Genomic DNA, 17,917 nt, shown 5'->3' on the forward strand with positions numbered 1-17,917 from the left:
ACCTTTTTAAATACTACATATTATGAGTAATATATAAAGTTTTTAACTCAACATAATATTGCCCCCCCCCGTCTGTATACTTTCTGTAATCTGAATGACAAAAAAGTTTGTCTGAGTTCAAGTCAGTGTAGAAAAAAACAGGTGCAATTACAACACATTTCCTCAGAGGGATGCTGATTGCAAATGCACAACACACTTGCACACACAGAGATATTAGTTTTTTTCTGGAAAACTACCTCACAATTGCACAATACTTTTTCTTGGGCAATCCCATGGAATCCCTATAAAACACATTGAAGGTGATAGTATAATGAAATATGAAAAAGTTCAAATGGGCCTGACCACTTTTTGCAAAGCTATACAATGAAATACAGATGTTACGCACAACAAAAATCTATAATTTGTCATATTGAATTTCAGCACTTCTTCTTTGCAGTGCATCTGCTCAGGAGATACATTAGCATTCCAGATATGTTCAGCTGCTCCATAATTTAACACAAGCAGAGCCATAAAAGCTCAGATGCATCAGTTTGCGGTCCCTTCAGACCAATTTATGTCACAGCCTACGATCTCACAAATGTAATAAGCCACACAGCGCAGCTCTAATAGAACCACCTGCTTTTAGAAGTGTTTTCCAGTCCTTATGTGTGACATTCAGTGTGCAGTTTTGCATTTATTTGGTGTGGAAGTAAAGGGCAACTCTGCTATTTTTAACCATCAGTGGCAACGCTTCAGACTTCACGGGCGTTGAAGGGATGAAGGATGGGGCGGTCAGCAAGCAGAAAATTAGAAGTTTCTATCAAAGGATGTGGTTTAGGAAGGGCAAGCAGGTGCTAACCGCTGAATTTTCAACCTTCAACTTCTCTGGGTGAATATAAAATATTACAGTTTAGCAAGAAAAACAAATAAATGCATAAAAAAAACATAATATGCATTCAGATTCCTGCGTTCTCACTAAAGAGCTGTGTTTGCAAGAAACAGTTTCCTCCAGGAAATGACTTCAATTATTCAACAGCGATTTAAAATGACATACATCACACTCCGTATGTGGCAGAAAATCGCTACGCAGGATGCTTTCTGCACATTTTCCAACCTCCAACATCTTTTTCAGGAACATGTGAAACAAAAATTACAAAGTATTTGACTACTTAAGAGACTGACATTCCTGCTGGTTAGGATGTGGTGAAAAGCTAATTGCTCAGATGTACAATTCAAATCAAGGGATCAGAGTATTTTGATCATATAGCTGTAAAAACATGGTGGTCGATAAAATTTAGCTTTACTGACTTTGTGTTAATTAAAAGTCCAGCTGATCCAAATTTGAAATATCTAATCAACTGAGCTGCTATGAATTCCTCTATGCAGCTGCCAGGAAAGCTGAAGTTGTTAATAATTTACATTAGAGGGCTCAAAGGAGATGATTGAGTGTTTTCTGAATCATTTTCTCATTTCCTGATGTAATATAACAATTAAGAGCAACTGAAGTGCTGAATGCAACGTCTGAAAAACTCCAAATAAATATCCTGCTGAAGACAATAGCATTAGCCAAAAAGCATACACAATACAGTCTGGGAAAATCAAACTAAGTTTTGGATTCAGACATTCAATAATCCAAAAACACTTGTATGGAAAAGAAAATCAAAGGGAAAGTTTTTGCTGACTGTGAGAAAATGTTTTATATCGACAGTACTTTGTTGGCATTGCTGGTAGATGTGTAAAATGCCTTACAATATATCCATCAGACTGGAGCAGTATAATGCCAAACTTAACACAATTATTAACACCTCTAGTTATTTATCACAGTGGTGTCGAAGCTGGACTGCAGCTAAAGGTGGTATTTGGTTTACTAAAGCCTCCACAACAACAAACAGATGGCCTCTAAATGCCAACTGGTTGTTTTGGGGTGGTGCCGGAAATGTTTTTCTGCCCTACCATTACCAAGTTTTTAGTTTTCAAAACAGTAAACCAGTCACATTTCAGTGAGTAGATCTCACTGAAAGTTTATTGAAAACTTGTCGGGAGGACCTTGAACTCTGGATGATCTAAAAATGTATTTCATGGGAAATTTGTAAAAAGTCCCTTTCTCTGGGCCAATTAATTTTTTCAAATTAGACTTTCAAAACTAGACTTTGAAGTATATTCTTGGGATTACTGGTATGTGATCTTCTGCTCAAACAAACATCCACTTTACTCACCACTTTGGGTTTGAAAGGCGGCTGGATCTCTCGGTTTGCGAGGCGTTCCCAGTCGATACGTCTGAAGAAGGCTTGCTCTCTGATGTCCCGCTCGCCCTCCATGCTGCAGCCGAGGCGCTTTGATGGATGCTTTGTCATCAGCTGAGGACAAACCGAATGAGAAATGGCAGCTGAGACAATTCCAGCTTGAAGACTTAAAAAATAAACAACTAAATGGCAAAGCTGAAGAAAAAAAGGAGCGTAAACTGAACTATTTTAGAAAAACTGACAGCAAATTTATTATTACACAAAGGAGATTCAGTCACCTTCAATTTCAACCATGAGTGATTCTTTGTTAATAAATAGCGAATCCCACAATAGCAGGAGAGAAATCTGTTTTGTCACCTGTTTTCGCATTATGAAACATATTTTGTGACAGGCTTGAGAATAAAAAAAACACAATAAATGAGGCTGTGATGCGTTAATAGAAATAGCCATCAGTCTGCAGCCAAATGTTAACACTCTCTAGTTTGTAAATTAACTCTAAAAGCTAATTTCCTTGTCAGTAAATAATCATAATATAGAAATCAACACCACATAGCTGCTGTGAGGCACTGAAATGAAAGCACAACCCAGATGTAAGGTGAACACATAAATACAGGGATATTTTTGAATGCCTTGGAAATTTATGACTCTATTGCAGCAAAACAACTTCCTGTAATAGAGCAAACGTCTGAACCACACACACAAAAAAAATAGATTAGATAATATTAATGTACTATAATCTTCAGCACTAAGATGTCATTAACATACTGACAAATGTTTCAAATCATAATTTTAGTTTCATGGAAAAAAACTATTTCTGGTTTTTAACTTTGGAGACTTTTGCAACTAAAAGGTTTTTGAAACTAAATGTAGTTTCTAAAGGATGAGAACAAAAAATAAATAAAAACAATAGTAGAAAAAGGTTGAGCCCATTTATATTGTGTCTCAATGGCTGTGTGGCAAATCAAATAAAGACTAAGATCATTTAAAAAGAAATGCCTTTTTAGATCAGCAAGCAGATCTACTGCATAATCTTCTACGTTTTGGAACCTTATACATCTGTTTCCACTGAGACACAGATTTGCAATGTCTGCTTTTTTTAATCAGAAAAGTATCTTAATGTCTAGTAAAGTGACTGATAAGGACAAATAGACCAGCAACCTAATACCCTGCTAAGTTTGATATAAAATATATTTATATATGTGGGAACTGAAAGATGACAACAGAAAAAGGTGATGTAAGGTGCAGAGCCATGACGATGGAAATATTTCTGGTGAAGCAACATTAAAAAGTAAGAGATGAACACACAGTATATCTTTGCTTTATTTTCTCATTTTCCCTCTCGAATTTTGACAAAATGGAGTGACTGCAAGAATACTCGTTATTTACCTTCTGAGTCATTATCTTATATTTATAAAACAAATAAGAAAAATTATATTTGCAATATAAATGCTGTATTCTCTTTGTTTATTTTGCAATGTATATAATTTAAAAAATAACCACAGCATTTGTGGTTATTCTTGTTTTTTGTGCAGAATTTTGTTCCACAGCCAATGAAAAATGTATGGATGTGCGAATCCCCCTGATGATTACGTAACTTCTCCCAAGCCAGCCGCTTTTGGGATGGTGCTGAAAATTACCTGTCAAAGCTAAATGTCCGCTGTCACACAGAAAACCGCCTCATGCAAGAAGCTGCAAAGCTTCAGTTATTATGTTCCCATGACTTCCAGGTGTATGATGAACGGCAACAACCGAGAATACCAAAACAGAGCTCCTCACTCTTGAATTGACCCAACTCTTCTGTTGTCACCAAACGATGAAAACACAAGCCTTTCTGCACAGGACAAGACCTGTTACACAATCACAACCTACTGCCACTTTTTCAAGGTGACAGTGTGGCACATTCGGGAGAGGCAGATAATTGGATTTAAAATTGCTGTCTGTTTTTTTTTTTTTTTTTTTTATCAGATTAAACAATGCTGCACCTGAAACATTTTGGAAAACTGCACATCTTCCTTCTCACTGGATTTATTCTCTCTCCTTACCCCTTTGCAGATGGACACTGCTTCCTTAGACATGGACTTTGGGTAGGACACGTTGTGCTCCATGATGGACTGGAAGAGCTCGTCCTCGTCTTCACCATCAAACGGTGGCTAGAAATGTACAGAAGCACAAGTGATAAAGAGCTCAGGCAGAAAATGTAATGACGAAAATTTACAGCGTGTTATGTGCATCACACCGAGGTGACAACGTCTGCAGATGAAGGTGACACCGCTGTCAAAGTGTCTGAATATCTGCAGACAACAGTGACATTTTTAGCGTATCTTGAAAAGAAAGCAGGAAATTATGTCACTACTAATTTTAGATGGAAAGTTATGTATATAAGAATATCTGTCAAATTTTGTTGCTTCAAACTACTGTATTTATGAAAGTATCTCCCATTTCAGATATTAGACAGTGCAGAAGTTTTTTTTTTATTGTGGTGCTAACATTACAACAGATTTGAATGAGTTTATTTTTAATCCTGAAATATAACTTGCTTTCATTGCAAGTCAATTTTTGAAAGACTTCAATAACTTATGTGCTAAAGATGCATTTTGATATTTCACACTATTTTTGTCTGAATAAATTAAAATCTAGATAATTTCTAGAGCAGTTATCCAATTCTGAATAAATGTACCCTTTTCCCATTTATTAAAGAGAAAAAAACTTTTTCTATCCCAGGACAGCTTTGATGCATTAGTTCTCTTCGGTGCCTCTGGTGGCAGAAAGGAGAACAACACAAACAGTTACAATTAAAAATGCACACATATTGTTTAATCTAAAATTCTGTGAAAATATTTTTTTCAGAGCGCAGAGGAGCCGTTTCAAATTGTTTCTTTTGACTACAAAAATCTGATCAATTGATGATATTTACAGATTTTTTAAAAATTAAAATAAGAACAATTCTTTGATTATTTAATTGTGGTTATTTACCAAGTTTTAAGATCTTGATACAAATCCTTTGCAAAGAGGCAATGAAGAGTGAAGCAATGTGTTACCTGCCCTGCCAACATCTCATACAGGAGAACTCCATAAGCCCACCAGTCCACCGATTTTCCATAAGGCTGGTAAGCTATTATCTAAGACAAAAAGAGACAACACATATATTTACAAAAACAATAACTTATTTCTTCATACTTACTTTGCTGAAAGCAAGTAAAGAGTAGAGTTGGATACAGTCTATTGGATCTGCACTAAAGTTACTGAAGAAAAAAGGAACAAAAACCATTTTGATTACCCGCATTCTCACCAAACTAAATCAGCCCCCATTAAACCCAGCCAGCTATTTTAGGCTGCCATGACAAAGGCACTTTCTTCTAACATCCAATTTGCCATCCCACCACACCTCCCTCCCACACACGCTCCACACACAGACATAATAATGGCACAGTTGCACAAGCAAAGAGCTAAATCACAGCTGTGTTTCATTTAAATGCACAAATGCAGCATTTTCAACAGCTTCCAAATGGTTCATAAATTGTAACTTTTTTCAAAAGCTTCCTGTGCACAAAAATCCTGAACTATGGCTGTGCATTCGGCTACATCAGAGGATAAAATCTACCAATTTATGGAAGATATGTACAGTTTTATATCACCATGAATGTGTAAAAAAACAATGTAAATAAGTGTGCAGATGGGCAGTACAGAAAAATCTTAATGAAGCAACAGAGGCGGCAATATACAAGGCACAAACACTTCATTATGTGTTTAAGAGATGGAGGATTTAAACATCATTATCACGAGGTATTCCTGCAATTGTGATAAAAAAAAAAAACAATCTTTACATCCTGTTGGGTAAACAACTTTCACTGCAAGAAGTTAAGAGTCCCACAAACACAAAAGCAGTTTTAAATTAAAACTGACTAGTTGCATTCATTAGTTATCATACAACTAGAGAGAACAAAATAATTGGACTCAAGCATATGTTAAAATTTATTGCTTTCAATTGATGGTCTCTGGGAATTAAAATCAGAAAAACAACGGATTTTAGAAGTTTGACAAAAAAACAAAATCATGTTAATCCATTCCTGATGCGCACATAAAATGAACATGGTTTCTGTAAAATAAATCAGGTAAATTATCTATGCAACACAAAATGGTTCAATTATTTAAAAAACCTAATTTATTTGATAGAAAGTGATTTCAACAGCACAAGATCGCATATTGACCATTATTTATTAACTTTCTTTTGACTGCAGTAATTGGTAAAAAGAGTTTCTGGTGTTTTTCAAATTTAATGAGGTAAAACCTTTGTTTTCCTCATCAGACGTCTCACCTCAGGTGCGATGTAGTCCGGGGTGCCACAGAAGGTGCGTGTTGACATCCCTTCATACATGTTCTCTTTGCACATGCCAAAGTCCGCTATCTTGATGTGGCCTTCGCAGTCCAGCATCACATTGTCCAACTTCAGATCCCTGCAGCACAGACAGCTTTGTGAGAATTCAAATCACTCCCCTGGTCACTTCCCCCCATCCCCTATTTTTTTAACCTGAAGTAAAAAACACAACAATCTGCATCATATATCAAATATTAAGTTAGAGGTGCAACTGCAGATATGCTGGATTTGCCCTGAAGTGAATGCAGCTGTCAGGTGTATTTTTATCTCCGCATTTCTTTTTACTTTCTTTGTCTTGTTGCCTTTCCTTTAAAGTCTTGTTTTGCTATATTCAGTCTGTCAAGCTATGATTAATGTAAGAGGTCCTTTAATTCAGTCTAAATAACCACAGCTGCATGAAACATCCAGAAACCCACCTGTATATGATTCCCTTTCGATGCAAGAAAAACAAGCCGACTGCTATCTCAGCTGCATAAAATCTGAAAAATAATAATACAAATTGTAGCAGACATTTTACATGCTGATAAACTTAATATCATGAATTAGTTGTTAATAAATTAACAACTAATTCATTTGAATATAATAAGGAAACAGGTATCAATGTTCATAAGCAAAATTCTGTGATTTTAGTGGAACATTGGTAACAAATACAGTACTTGGCATCCAGCCTTGTTTCTTTTTATCTTCTTGCTATTACTATGTTACTTATCTAAATATTTTTCTTTTCTATCTATTTTGTTCCCAGGGAGTCTCTCAGGTTCATTTTCAAAGAGTTCTTAATATTTCTTTATATATATTTCCCAGTATGTTTCTGAAAGCTACTGGGATTTTAACACCTTTTCATTCATTTCAGATCTAGAAGATAATTTCATTTTATATTTTTCATTTAAATTCTGTATACACATCCAAAGAAATAATGAGGGTTTCAACGTTTGAGTTTAACTGCCCAGCACCAGTCTGAGGTGTTGACATCACACACTGAAGCTGCCTGTAGAAAAGCATCTCCATTTTCAAACCATTTGCATAGTTCAGAGTGAGACCTTACACTGCCTGAGGCTCCTTAAACTTTCCCATACGCTGGATATGATACATGAGATCCCCTCCATTAATGTATTCCATCACAAAGTAGAGTCGGTCCTGTAATAAAAACAGCAGGTTATTGTCCAGAGTGCAGATGAACAGACACACAGTAGATAAGGTCACCTAAGCTTAAGAAATACGTCATATCCTCCTTGTCAAGCAACAACTTATGTCTCCAGTTTTTATTTAAAAAGCTTAGAGTGAGGCTGCGTCTGCATAGAGTCACTATTTTTTCACTCTCAATTTTCCCTGCAGGGGATGCCAATTTCTTTGGCATCCCTGAAATGTTAGGACAACTACAAAAGTAATAACAGTTACACTCAGAGGAAGTGAAATTGCTTTGGAAGAACAATGGTTCCCTTTAAATAGGGAGCTTTTTTTTTGTCTGTATGAACAAGACGTCAGTGCAGAAGTGGGCATTATTATTAACTATGACGACAGCAGAAAGCTGCAGGGATTTTTTTGTACCCACCACAGTCTGAAAGCAAGAGTGGAGCTGCGTGAGGAAGGGGGGTTTGTCTCTTAGTGCTAACACCCTCTTCTCCACCATCGTACATTCAACGTCGTCATCCTGGATCACGACGTCTTTCTTTAGGATCTTTATGGCGTACAGCTCCTCTGATGATTTCATCTCTGCCAACATTACCTGCATTTGACAAAGACGTCACACTGAAGGTTAAAAAAAAAAGCTAAACTTTACTTTGGCTGCTTTATTCAAAGTGTTGCTGTTGCTTTTTAAATTAAATGTATAAAAGTCACACCTTTCCGAAGCTGCCTTTTCCCAGGAGAGCCAGAAAGTTGAAGTCGCTGAGCCGGACCCGGTCCATGTTACCTGAGGGCAGACTGAACCGCCGGTGGTCTGTTGGTGTGATCACTTTCTTACCGTGGCCCAGCTTGGCTTTCTGTTACAAACACACACACACAAAATCATTTTCATGAAGTTCCCTAAAATGTGGATGTTTTAATCACATATATTATCACTTTCTAGAAGAAAAAAGACAAAACTCTGAGTTTCCACATTTTTGTGAGAGACAGGTGGTGAAGGACGCATGCATATCAACAATTACGTCAGATAAAGTTGTTACACAGCTGTCCATTTGTGATAATAAAAAACAATACTTAAATTTATTCAGTAATGAAAAAAATTCATGATTTGGTAAGATTTTTATTTTTAAAACTACATTAAACTAAGTTTTGTTAGTAAAAATTAATAAATTAACAACTGAAAATAATACAAAAACATTATAGTTACAAATGAATAAAAATTCTTACAGTTATTGACATTTTTATTAAATCATGAAATAATTGTTAATAAAATACAAACACACACACAGAACGTACAAAATCCAATGGTCAAAAGTATTGTTTTCAAAATAGGCCTGTTGGTGAACAAAATATGAGCCTAAAATTATTTTTCTTGCAAATTGCCCTTGCAAATTGGCAATTTTTGGGGTTACTTCTCTTATGCAGTAAGAGAAGTGCAAATGCAAATCATACGTTAGAAATCTTTGACAAAGTTTGAATATTCAGTAAAATGTCTGTTGCTTATACCAAAAATTCACAAGATGCATCTTCATTTCAGTTTAACTCATTATTGTTTCTCTTTAGCTTCCTGTTATAACTCATTATCACCCCAGCATAGCTGAGATCCAAGTCGTCTCATTTGACACACAATAGAAAAATGCAGGGACATTTCTTCAAATGCAAAACTGAACAAAGTTTAACACAACTAACATCTATAGTTTCACTTCAAGCAAATACATCAGCAGTTTCATTTCACCAGATGCAGTGCAGTCAAACATGAGTTTTATAAGATATATAACAGTGCCACTGTGTGGAAATATCAGGCACACACACACACACACACACACACACCACACACACACACACCCACACACACACACACACACACACACACACACACACCACACACACACACACACACACACACCACACACACACACACACACACATATACTGCACACAACAGAGGATAAGAGGCTGTGAGTATCCAGTCAAACAGTTAGAATAATTAGTGTATTTACATGCTTAATGTTCACACAGCCTTCTATAGTCGTGCACAGACTAGTAGAAGGTTGGCGGTCATCACCCAGTGAGGAGTGGAAGTGAAGCCCCGCTGGCCAGAGGCAGCAGGGGAAGGTAAAGAAAATGCCCCAAAACCCGACGGCAGCAAGCTTCACAAATTTACTAACAACAATGCTGTTTGGTTTATGTGTGTTGGATAAGCAGTCTGTGTGTATTTACAGCTAAAACTGTGAAACTATTAGAAATAGGAAAACTGTATTTAGGATGGGTTCTGTTTTGATCTTAAATTTATTTTTTTATACATTTTGAGCTTGTTTTCTTTATGGTACTTGAATAAAAATGTTTTCAAGTCCTTCAAATCTGATCCAAAGGCCAAATATTGTTTAGGAGCCAAATCTGAAAGCTGAAAGCTTGGGTTGGCTATTGTACTGATCTCCTACTTCCAAAACGCTGTCACCATTTTCAAATGTTGTTGTTTTATACATATTTCTAAGTATTAAATCCAAGCACAAGGTGAAGGAAAAGTTGTTAAAATAAATGAGATGTGTCCTTTCAGCTGACACATAAAGGTTTAAACATTTTAACCTTGAAGAAATAGCTAAAAAAATAATAAAATGTACAACTATATTTTGTCAAATGTGGTACAAATATACATTTTTGCTTTCAATAAGACTCTCCTCGAGACAATTTCACTACATAATAGGATTGGATTGTTTATTTCATGAAAGTTTATGTATCTAGAAAACAAGATAGATAGTTTTCTATCTAGTGGATTAATCTGTGACAAGAATAAAAAAAAAAAAAAACATATAAAATGGGAACAAGTGTATGATGCAGAAGGCCTTTGTTAGTAAATCAGATTAATTTGTGGAATCCCAGCAGAGATCCACAAACAATCCCAGTTCAGGAAGTGAATAAGTGAGATGTAAGCCAAAAAACATAAGAGAAATAGAAGAAGCAGGCAGGGGAGCTACCTTGAGATAGTGGATATTTAACTGGCAGGCCTAGAAAAGAGAAGAAACTCACTCATTAGTGGGCTCAGTGATTAAATAAAGTGTGCAAACCTGGCTGAAAAAAAAAACAAAAAAACATGAAGAGTGATCGCTCTGACGACCACTTATCTGCGAACTCCAAAAAAACAAAAGAAAAAAAGAAGATCAAAACCGCGACTGGAAAATATCAAAGCGTAAAAAAGAAAAAAAACATTCACATGTTTTGCATCCCGCCCCAGTTTCCATGGCAACCAGCGGTTGTGCGAAGACGTCAGCGACAGAGAAAAAGCCAAGGTCGCTCGGTTCGTACAGTATGAAGAAAAGAGGAAAATTAAAAGTCAGTTCCTCGGGGAGTGCAGTGAGGAGAAGACATTTACGTCCAGTATTAAACCCCGTGTGCCCTCACACACACATACACACGTGAATGCACACACATACACACACACTTATGGATGTCAGGTTGTCGTTCTGTCTTCACAAGGACTTTGCATTTATTTCCACTGACATTTATTAGTTTAATCCTTACTGTAAACCTAACCTAAACTCAATCATACCTTAGTCTCAAACTTAACCCCTAACACAAAGCAGAACTTTTTCCTAATGTGGGAATTACAATATATCAAATACAAGGCCACACACTTACACACTAAAAGCTGGGGTTTATTAAAGCTACTCTCTTTCTTATTTAAGAGTCAACCAGTTTTGCACTTCTCAGAACAGGATACATCTATGTGTCCATCTATGGAGAGGATGCGAGTTCAATTAAGGTTGCATGTCGAACCTCAATGACATCTGCAGTTAGCAAAGCAACCAGTAGAGAGCAATAACTGGCTGCAGTTTGTGTCTAGATTTGATAAGATCTGCAAGTTTGTTTATATTGACAAAAAAAAAATCATGGGAACAAGGCAGGAAAACAACTGTACAGCAAACATCAAGTCAATAAAATAATTTCACTCTGATTTTCATCTGTCGAGAAGAAATGAAAAGGGTGATTACAGGAAAGCAGAAGGAGGGCCTCCAAATGTTGTGGGTAGTGTTATGAACAAAGTATGGGAACTGGGTCAAACCTGCAAAAGCATTATAAGGAGTGATTCTGGCTCCCAGAGAAGGAGCCACTTTAGTATTGTCTAGACATTTTTAGTTTTCTATACCTTTGTAATCTGTGTTTCCATGCATGCAGAGCCTGCCACATTTAATGCTGCCCTCCAGGTGCATAACCTCAGAGCAGAAAAAAAATCAACTAACTTCAGAAAATGTCTTCAGTGCTAACAGAACTGTTCAGAACAGCTTTAATGTCATTTTAATTGATAATTATGTAAAGCAACAATAATGTGCTTATTTAGGACAGAAAAAGTAGCTAATATCATCTGATGCATTAATTCACAGCTGTAGTCTGGTTGTTGGTATTGAACAAAACTGAATCTGACTTTCAATTTGTCATCTTTTTCTTCCTGGAACTGGCCCTTTTCTGATCATGTTTCTCCATCCTCATCTGCTCTGATTAAATTACCTGGTGAAGAATCAGCTAATTACATCTTAAGAAATGCATCGTCTTTACAACTTGACAATTTAGTCATATTTTTTGCATCAATTTACTGCTAAAAATAAAAACACAAGAGTACTAGTAGAATCTATCAGATGATCAGACAAGAGTCCCAAGTGCTTTGGGAGAGAAATTAGCCCACAGTATCACCACTCCACAGGTATACTTAGCAGTGGGAATGAGATGGTGTTTAAATTTGAGAATTTCTCCAGTCTAGAAGCCACATACTCTACTAACGGAGCCTCAATGTCATATTATGATTATTAAAGTTATCAGAAGAAGGACTTCAAGGCTACATTTCATAAAGTCCTTCAAACTTACATCACCTTCTACAATAAACTAAACAGTTCTGTATTCTTTTCAGTCTCATTTACGTCATTTCTGTTATGTGTTTTCTATTCCTTTTTTTGCTCACAAAGTGTCTTGCCTTTACTGCATCTAAAAAGTACTTATGGATAAAGATTATTGACTGGAGATCAACCATCTTCATCAGGAATGGCAGTGCATTTGTTTGAAAATAGAGACCCTTGTGTTGCTGCATGAGCCACAAATGTGTGGGAACTGCAGCGATAATGGACGCTGTACAACTCCCCGTTCACATCACATTTTTATTATTGGAATGAATATTGTTTTATTCATTTGTAATGTCATGTACGACTGTGTAGTAGCACACGATTATGATCAGGATGAGTAATGATCACACAGGCACTCTTGACAGCCTTGTGACAAATGTTTCAAGCACTCAAAGTTCAGTAAATCACATCACCCTGCAGTGATAAACATGTTGTGCTGTTGCATTTTTGTTTTTCTGTTACCATCTTAGGAAAAGCCACGGTTCTATTTAAGCATCTGTTGACCTCATTGTATCATAAACATATATGAGTAGCTGTTGAGAAAATAACATAAATGTATAGAATGATGCCTCTTGCTACATGCAGATGGAAGTGAAACAGTAAAAATGTGAATATGGTGAGAACTCATCCAGACAGCCTGCAGGAATATTCACGCGGTGCCAACATCAACTCTGCATTTGCAAAGAAAGGAAGAAGTTGATCAATTTCTTGCAGGTCCTTTTCGTTCAAAGTGACACTGCAATGCAAAGCAGATGAAAGAAATAAAATCATCTAATGGATAATTTGAGTAACACCTTCCGTTCCAGGTAATACGTTCAAGTTAATTTCAGTCATTTTCATGTCCATGTCTGTAAGCATAGATAACAGAAAACATGGGAACAGCACAAAGTTTCCATTGCGACAAAAAAAGAAAAGGACGTCGCATGTCATCGTTAATGGAATCAGCTACAAAAAACATTTGTAAATATATATTTTTCCATTTAAAAAAAACAATAATACTGCCTTGACACTGTTGCCCACCTCAAACTTTTGTCGAAGCTCCAGATTGACGTCGTCTACTTCTGGAATGGGAACATTGTAGTATTCTCCTTCCTCCTGGTTCAGCAGTTTGTACCTGAGAAAATAGCAAAGCACAAAGGTAATTGTTTTTTTGTTTTTTTTGCATTGACATTGCATAACTGATTTGCTAAATGATCTTCTTTGGATTCCTCCCTCCATCCACCCACACACGTATATAAGTCTTCATATTTCTGCTCTCTTTAATTAGACGTACTTGATTTCTATTTTCTGCTTGTTTTCAGGGCTTCACTCTCTTGCCAGCTTGACTCTGCTTCTTCTTTAATGTCTAATGAACTGTAATTTCTAGTAAAGACTGCAGCCAAACACAGAGAGAGTAGTAGTTTCCCAGTTGGCTGGCAACATTTCACACGCCGGTATTTCCCCGATTTCCTTTTGGAGCAGAAGTTGGTCAAAACAAAGTAGGAATGCCAATGTGGTTTCAAACAGAGAAAGAATGAGTAGGACAGATCCACAGAGAGAAGCCACTGGCTCCAACAGGTGCTTTTATGACAGCTGGACTTGACTGCAGATAATATGAAAGATGAACAAAATGTATACATCCTAAGTTATTTGTCAGCGTAGTAGATATGAAACAAATCTTTACCTTGTGAAAAAAGGAAATATTTTTCAACAGCTGTGAATAAACTACACATTTTATAAATGGTTGTTGTACTTCTAACAATTGTCTACCTTCAGAAAACTGGGAAAACTCATAGAAATTCACTTTAAATCATGTTCATCTTCATAGGTATGAAACACCCACTAGTGGCCTTGAAGTATGCAGCGGCAGACAGTCTTTTTCATACCTGAAAAGATGTGTGATCAACAAATGATCATTATCAATAATTATCCAGGTGTTATTTGTCTCTTCTACTGTTTTTTTCTTCATCCATTTTGCAAATATCTCTAAAGGGTGCGGTATTGGAATGAAGATTGTTTGCAGCTCCAGATGAGCCAACACCAGATTGCTCAGATCCACCTCATTCCATAAATCACATGTTAAAATTCACACCCAGATTGCTACATTGAACTGTTTCTCTTTGTCAGCCACAATCCCTGATGAAAACTCTAAAATCTTAAAGAGTGTTGAGTTTCAGTTTTTACAAAAGTTTTGTTGTTGCTCTGTAAAGCAATTTGCTTTGACATTGATGAAACACAAGGTTAGGATAACAACGAGGAAACTGACCATCCACAGTGAGAAGCCTTGATGAGCTCAGACACACCAAATGACATGGAGCCCATGAAGTCGTTCCGGGTGGTTCTGTCCCAGTCCCAAACCTCAATGGACAAACGTCGGTCCTTATCTGATGCTTTAAGCTTACTGCACAGAAACACACAATGGAAAAACTGCTTAAACTGTTGGTTTACAGAAAGTCTGGAAATTATGTTCTAAAAAAGAAAATTTGCTTACAAAGTGAACGACTCGTTCCAGCAGGGATTGAGAGAGGAACGGATGGTCCTGGTCTTCTGTTTGGTCTCGTTCTTTGGGTCTGGGATGAGCTTGAGTTTGACGTACGGGTCTGATAAACCATTGGGATCCATGGGAATCAGGTTCCTGGCTTCGCCCACTGGAAGAAATCATAAAAGAAAATGTCAAAGTGTCTGAAACAGATTTACAGACAATATGACTAAATGACTTAAAAAGCTCTAAAAGGTTTTTATGTCTATGGTTTGTAGGTCATTAGATAGAAGCAGAGAGCTATAGTACAAAAAAATGTGGCCTTATGACTCATCTGGTGATCAAATATGGCAGTGGAAGGAAGGAGACACTGAATCATTATTTACCTAAGTCAGCTCATATTGGTGTGACACTGAAACACGAAGCAGATTTTTTAAAAAGTATAAAATATTTCTAGTTTTTCATTTCAGCTTCATTTTTGTTTGATGACTGATTCAAAGTAAAAATTTCATCACAACTTTACAAGCTGGGTATGACAGACTCTGTATTGCTAAGTGATTTCTCTGCGTTGCACGGCCTCATGTGAATCAAGTAGGCAAAACATTATCTTAAAGTGTGCATCACTTATCCTGTCACAACAGGTGCAGACAAAATTACACTCTAGCTAAAAAAAACAAGTAAAAGAGAGTCATTTGTGCACCGAAGCTTTACAAGTTAAATAGAATAGTATAAATTGACATTCCATTGTCACAAATGGAGTAAACGGAAGAGCAAACAACAAAAGGCCAAAAATAGTAATAGATTGAGGAAATGAGAGGAAGTCATCATTCTTTGTGACTCTTCAACTCTGACATCATGTTAATAAACAGGCAAATGTCATTCTAGGAAAGTAATGCAGAACAATATGACATAAAGAATCTGTGCAATCGTAACCAGAAGAGAGAGGATATTAAAAGCCTCAACAAATCTAAGAGCTTCAATTGAATGTAAACGCAGACGACTACATCACACCAAAATCAGGGATAAACAAATACATTTTAACTGAATTATTTCAGGCACATAAAATCCCAACAAAATGCTCTGAAGATTGAGTTGTAAAAACAGGTGGAAATGTTTAGCAGTCTGAATACAAGTGCAAGGACCTGTAATTGTGCAGGAAAGTGTGTGTCTGGATCAATTTCCTCTCTACAGAAGAATACTGATCTCTGCCGTCTACAATCCTCCATCGAAGGAGTAGAAAGGCTGCATATGGATTGCATCCACTAACAAGAGAGGCTTTGGAGGATCACAGTGTGAAATTTAAAGAAACCACTATCTTTATCACGTGAATCACACAATAATGATTTGTAGTTTTACTTCTACTTGTTGTGGCACCGCTTTGTGTTTCCCTCTGAAATGTGTCCTTTTAGATCAGCTGCATGTAAAGTGAGTCTGTTTTAATTTACCTGCCCATAAATGAAAGTCTGCCCTTCTTCGAGTGAGGATTGCCAAATATTGATGCTTTTTCCATGCCAATACCTTAAATTATACAATGAAAGAGGACGAATGACACACGCGTAAAATATATGAGCCCCCCAGGAGGGCTAATTCAAATTCTAGAAATTACATTTTTAATCTTTAATGCAGTCCTTCACTGATTGATAAAAATAAGACAGAAGAAAAGACTCACAAGGTTAAATTATTCAAAGGATCAATACAATATGCTACATTTATTTCACATGACAAAAAGGGCTTGTTTGCTGTGTTGTAAGTCACCAAAAATACCTTCAAAATGAACACTTCCTTAAATTTCCAACAAAAAACATGAGGAAACATACTCTAAATAATTATTCATAAAATTGTTTGTGGTCATCTCTGATGCTTCTTCCTGCTTCTCCAGGTTCACACAGCAGAGGGCAGTGCAGGTCTCCCTGTATCAGTAAGTTGTTTTCCCCCAAATTTACGAATGTGGTGTTTTAATCCCATAGTTAGATACTTGTTCAAAGGTAATTCTCGACTCATAAATTTTTTTCCTTATTCTCCTATCCCCCTCCTGAAAGCCCACACACGCACACACACACACACACACAACGGAGTATGTTGACCAGACGGAAAATCTCATCCCATGTTGTCTGAAGCCTTCCCTTCTGCTGGCTGTGGCGCCGTTCGCAAGCATCACTCACTTCCATGGCAACACCGGCATCAGACAAAACCAAAGAAACTTCTGCAAGCCTGTAAAAACACTAATGAGGCAAACACACCCGCACACGCCGATGAGAGAGGACGCTACGGATTCTGTTCTCTGTGTGCGTTTATGCAAGAACAATTCCTTGCCTACTTGATTCTGCCACTGCCTTTCTCTCTCACACACGTACAAACACAGGGACACATACACAAAATAAAAGATCATCATCAAGGACCATCTCTGGTGTCAGTTGTTGCTTAGATACAACAAGAGCTGCTTGCTGTCTGTGTCCTGTGTTCTCCTTATGAGGTAGCGGCTAATAAAATTACCCGGTTTGTGTGCATTTCTAGTTGTCACTACTTGCTTTGGGCTGACGCAGCCACGATACGTACACAGCAGAGACATGTTATGTTTTTATTAATGTGATGTGGATAAAGGACTTTAGCAAGAGGATATAAAATAATAAATGCTACGATAATATTGATTTTTTTTTTCCCCTCTCTAATTGGTCAGAGTTTATTTCCTCAAAACTATTGCTATCTTATCTGATGCACCTTAAGTTTTGAGTCATTCCCGTCCAAAATATTGCAGTAATAATTTCCCTTGGTACATAAACACATTTTTCATATCAGATATCAAATATAGTAATAAAAAAAACATGTTTTCTGGCTGAAGGGGGGAATG

At 36.8% G+C, this 17,917-nt stretch overlaps 1 protein-coding gene across 2 annotated transcripts in view; it reads right to left on the minus strand.

The window, feature by feature from the left end:
- prkcab (protein kinase C, alpha, b) overlaps window positions 1–17,917 on the minus strand; it is a 94,405-nt gene that overhangs the window by 3,631 nt on the left and 72,857 nt on the right. Inside the window, exons 6-17 of one of the 2 annotated variants that reach the window (XM_055035657.1) lie at window positions 15,082–15,238; window positions 14,857–14,991; window positions 13,632–13,725; window positions 10,698–10,727; window positions 8,439–8,579; window positions 8,150–8,323; window positions 7,643–7,734; window positions 7,014–7,076; window positions 6,538–6,676; window positions 5,261–5,341; window positions 4,265–4,372; window positions 2,196–2,336 (exon numbers count right to left, since the gene is read on the minus strand). In XM_055035657.1, coding sequence (XP_054891632.1) covers window positions 2,196–2,336; window positions 4,265–4,372; window positions 5,261–5,341; window positions 6,538–6,676; window positions 7,014–7,076; window positions 7,643–7,734; window positions 8,150–8,323; window positions 8,439–8,579; window positions 10,698–10,727; window positions 13,632–13,725; window positions 14,857–14,991; window positions 15,082–15,238 — 1,355 coding nt within the window. The remainder of the gene's footprint in view (window positions 1–2,195; window positions 2,337–4,264; window positions 4,373–5,260; window positions 5,342–6,537; window positions 6,677–7,013; window positions 7,077–7,642; window positions 7,735–8,149; window positions 8,324–8,438; window positions 8,580–10,697; window positions 10,728–13,631; window positions 13,726–14,856; window positions 14,992–15,081; window positions 15,239–17,917) is intronic. The other variant, XM_055035658.1, reaches the window with a different exon arrangement.

This window comes from Poeciliopsis prolifica, unplaced genomic scaffold, assembly GCF_027474105.1.
Source record: "Poeciliopsis prolifica strain line A6 unplaced genomic scaffold, Auburn_PproV2 SCAFFOLD010, whole genome shotgun sequence".
In the NCBI taxonomy this organism is placed as follows: domain Eukaryota; kingdom Metazoa; phylum Chordata; class Actinopteri; order Cyprinodontiformes; family Poeciliidae; genus Poeciliopsis; species Poeciliopsis prolifica.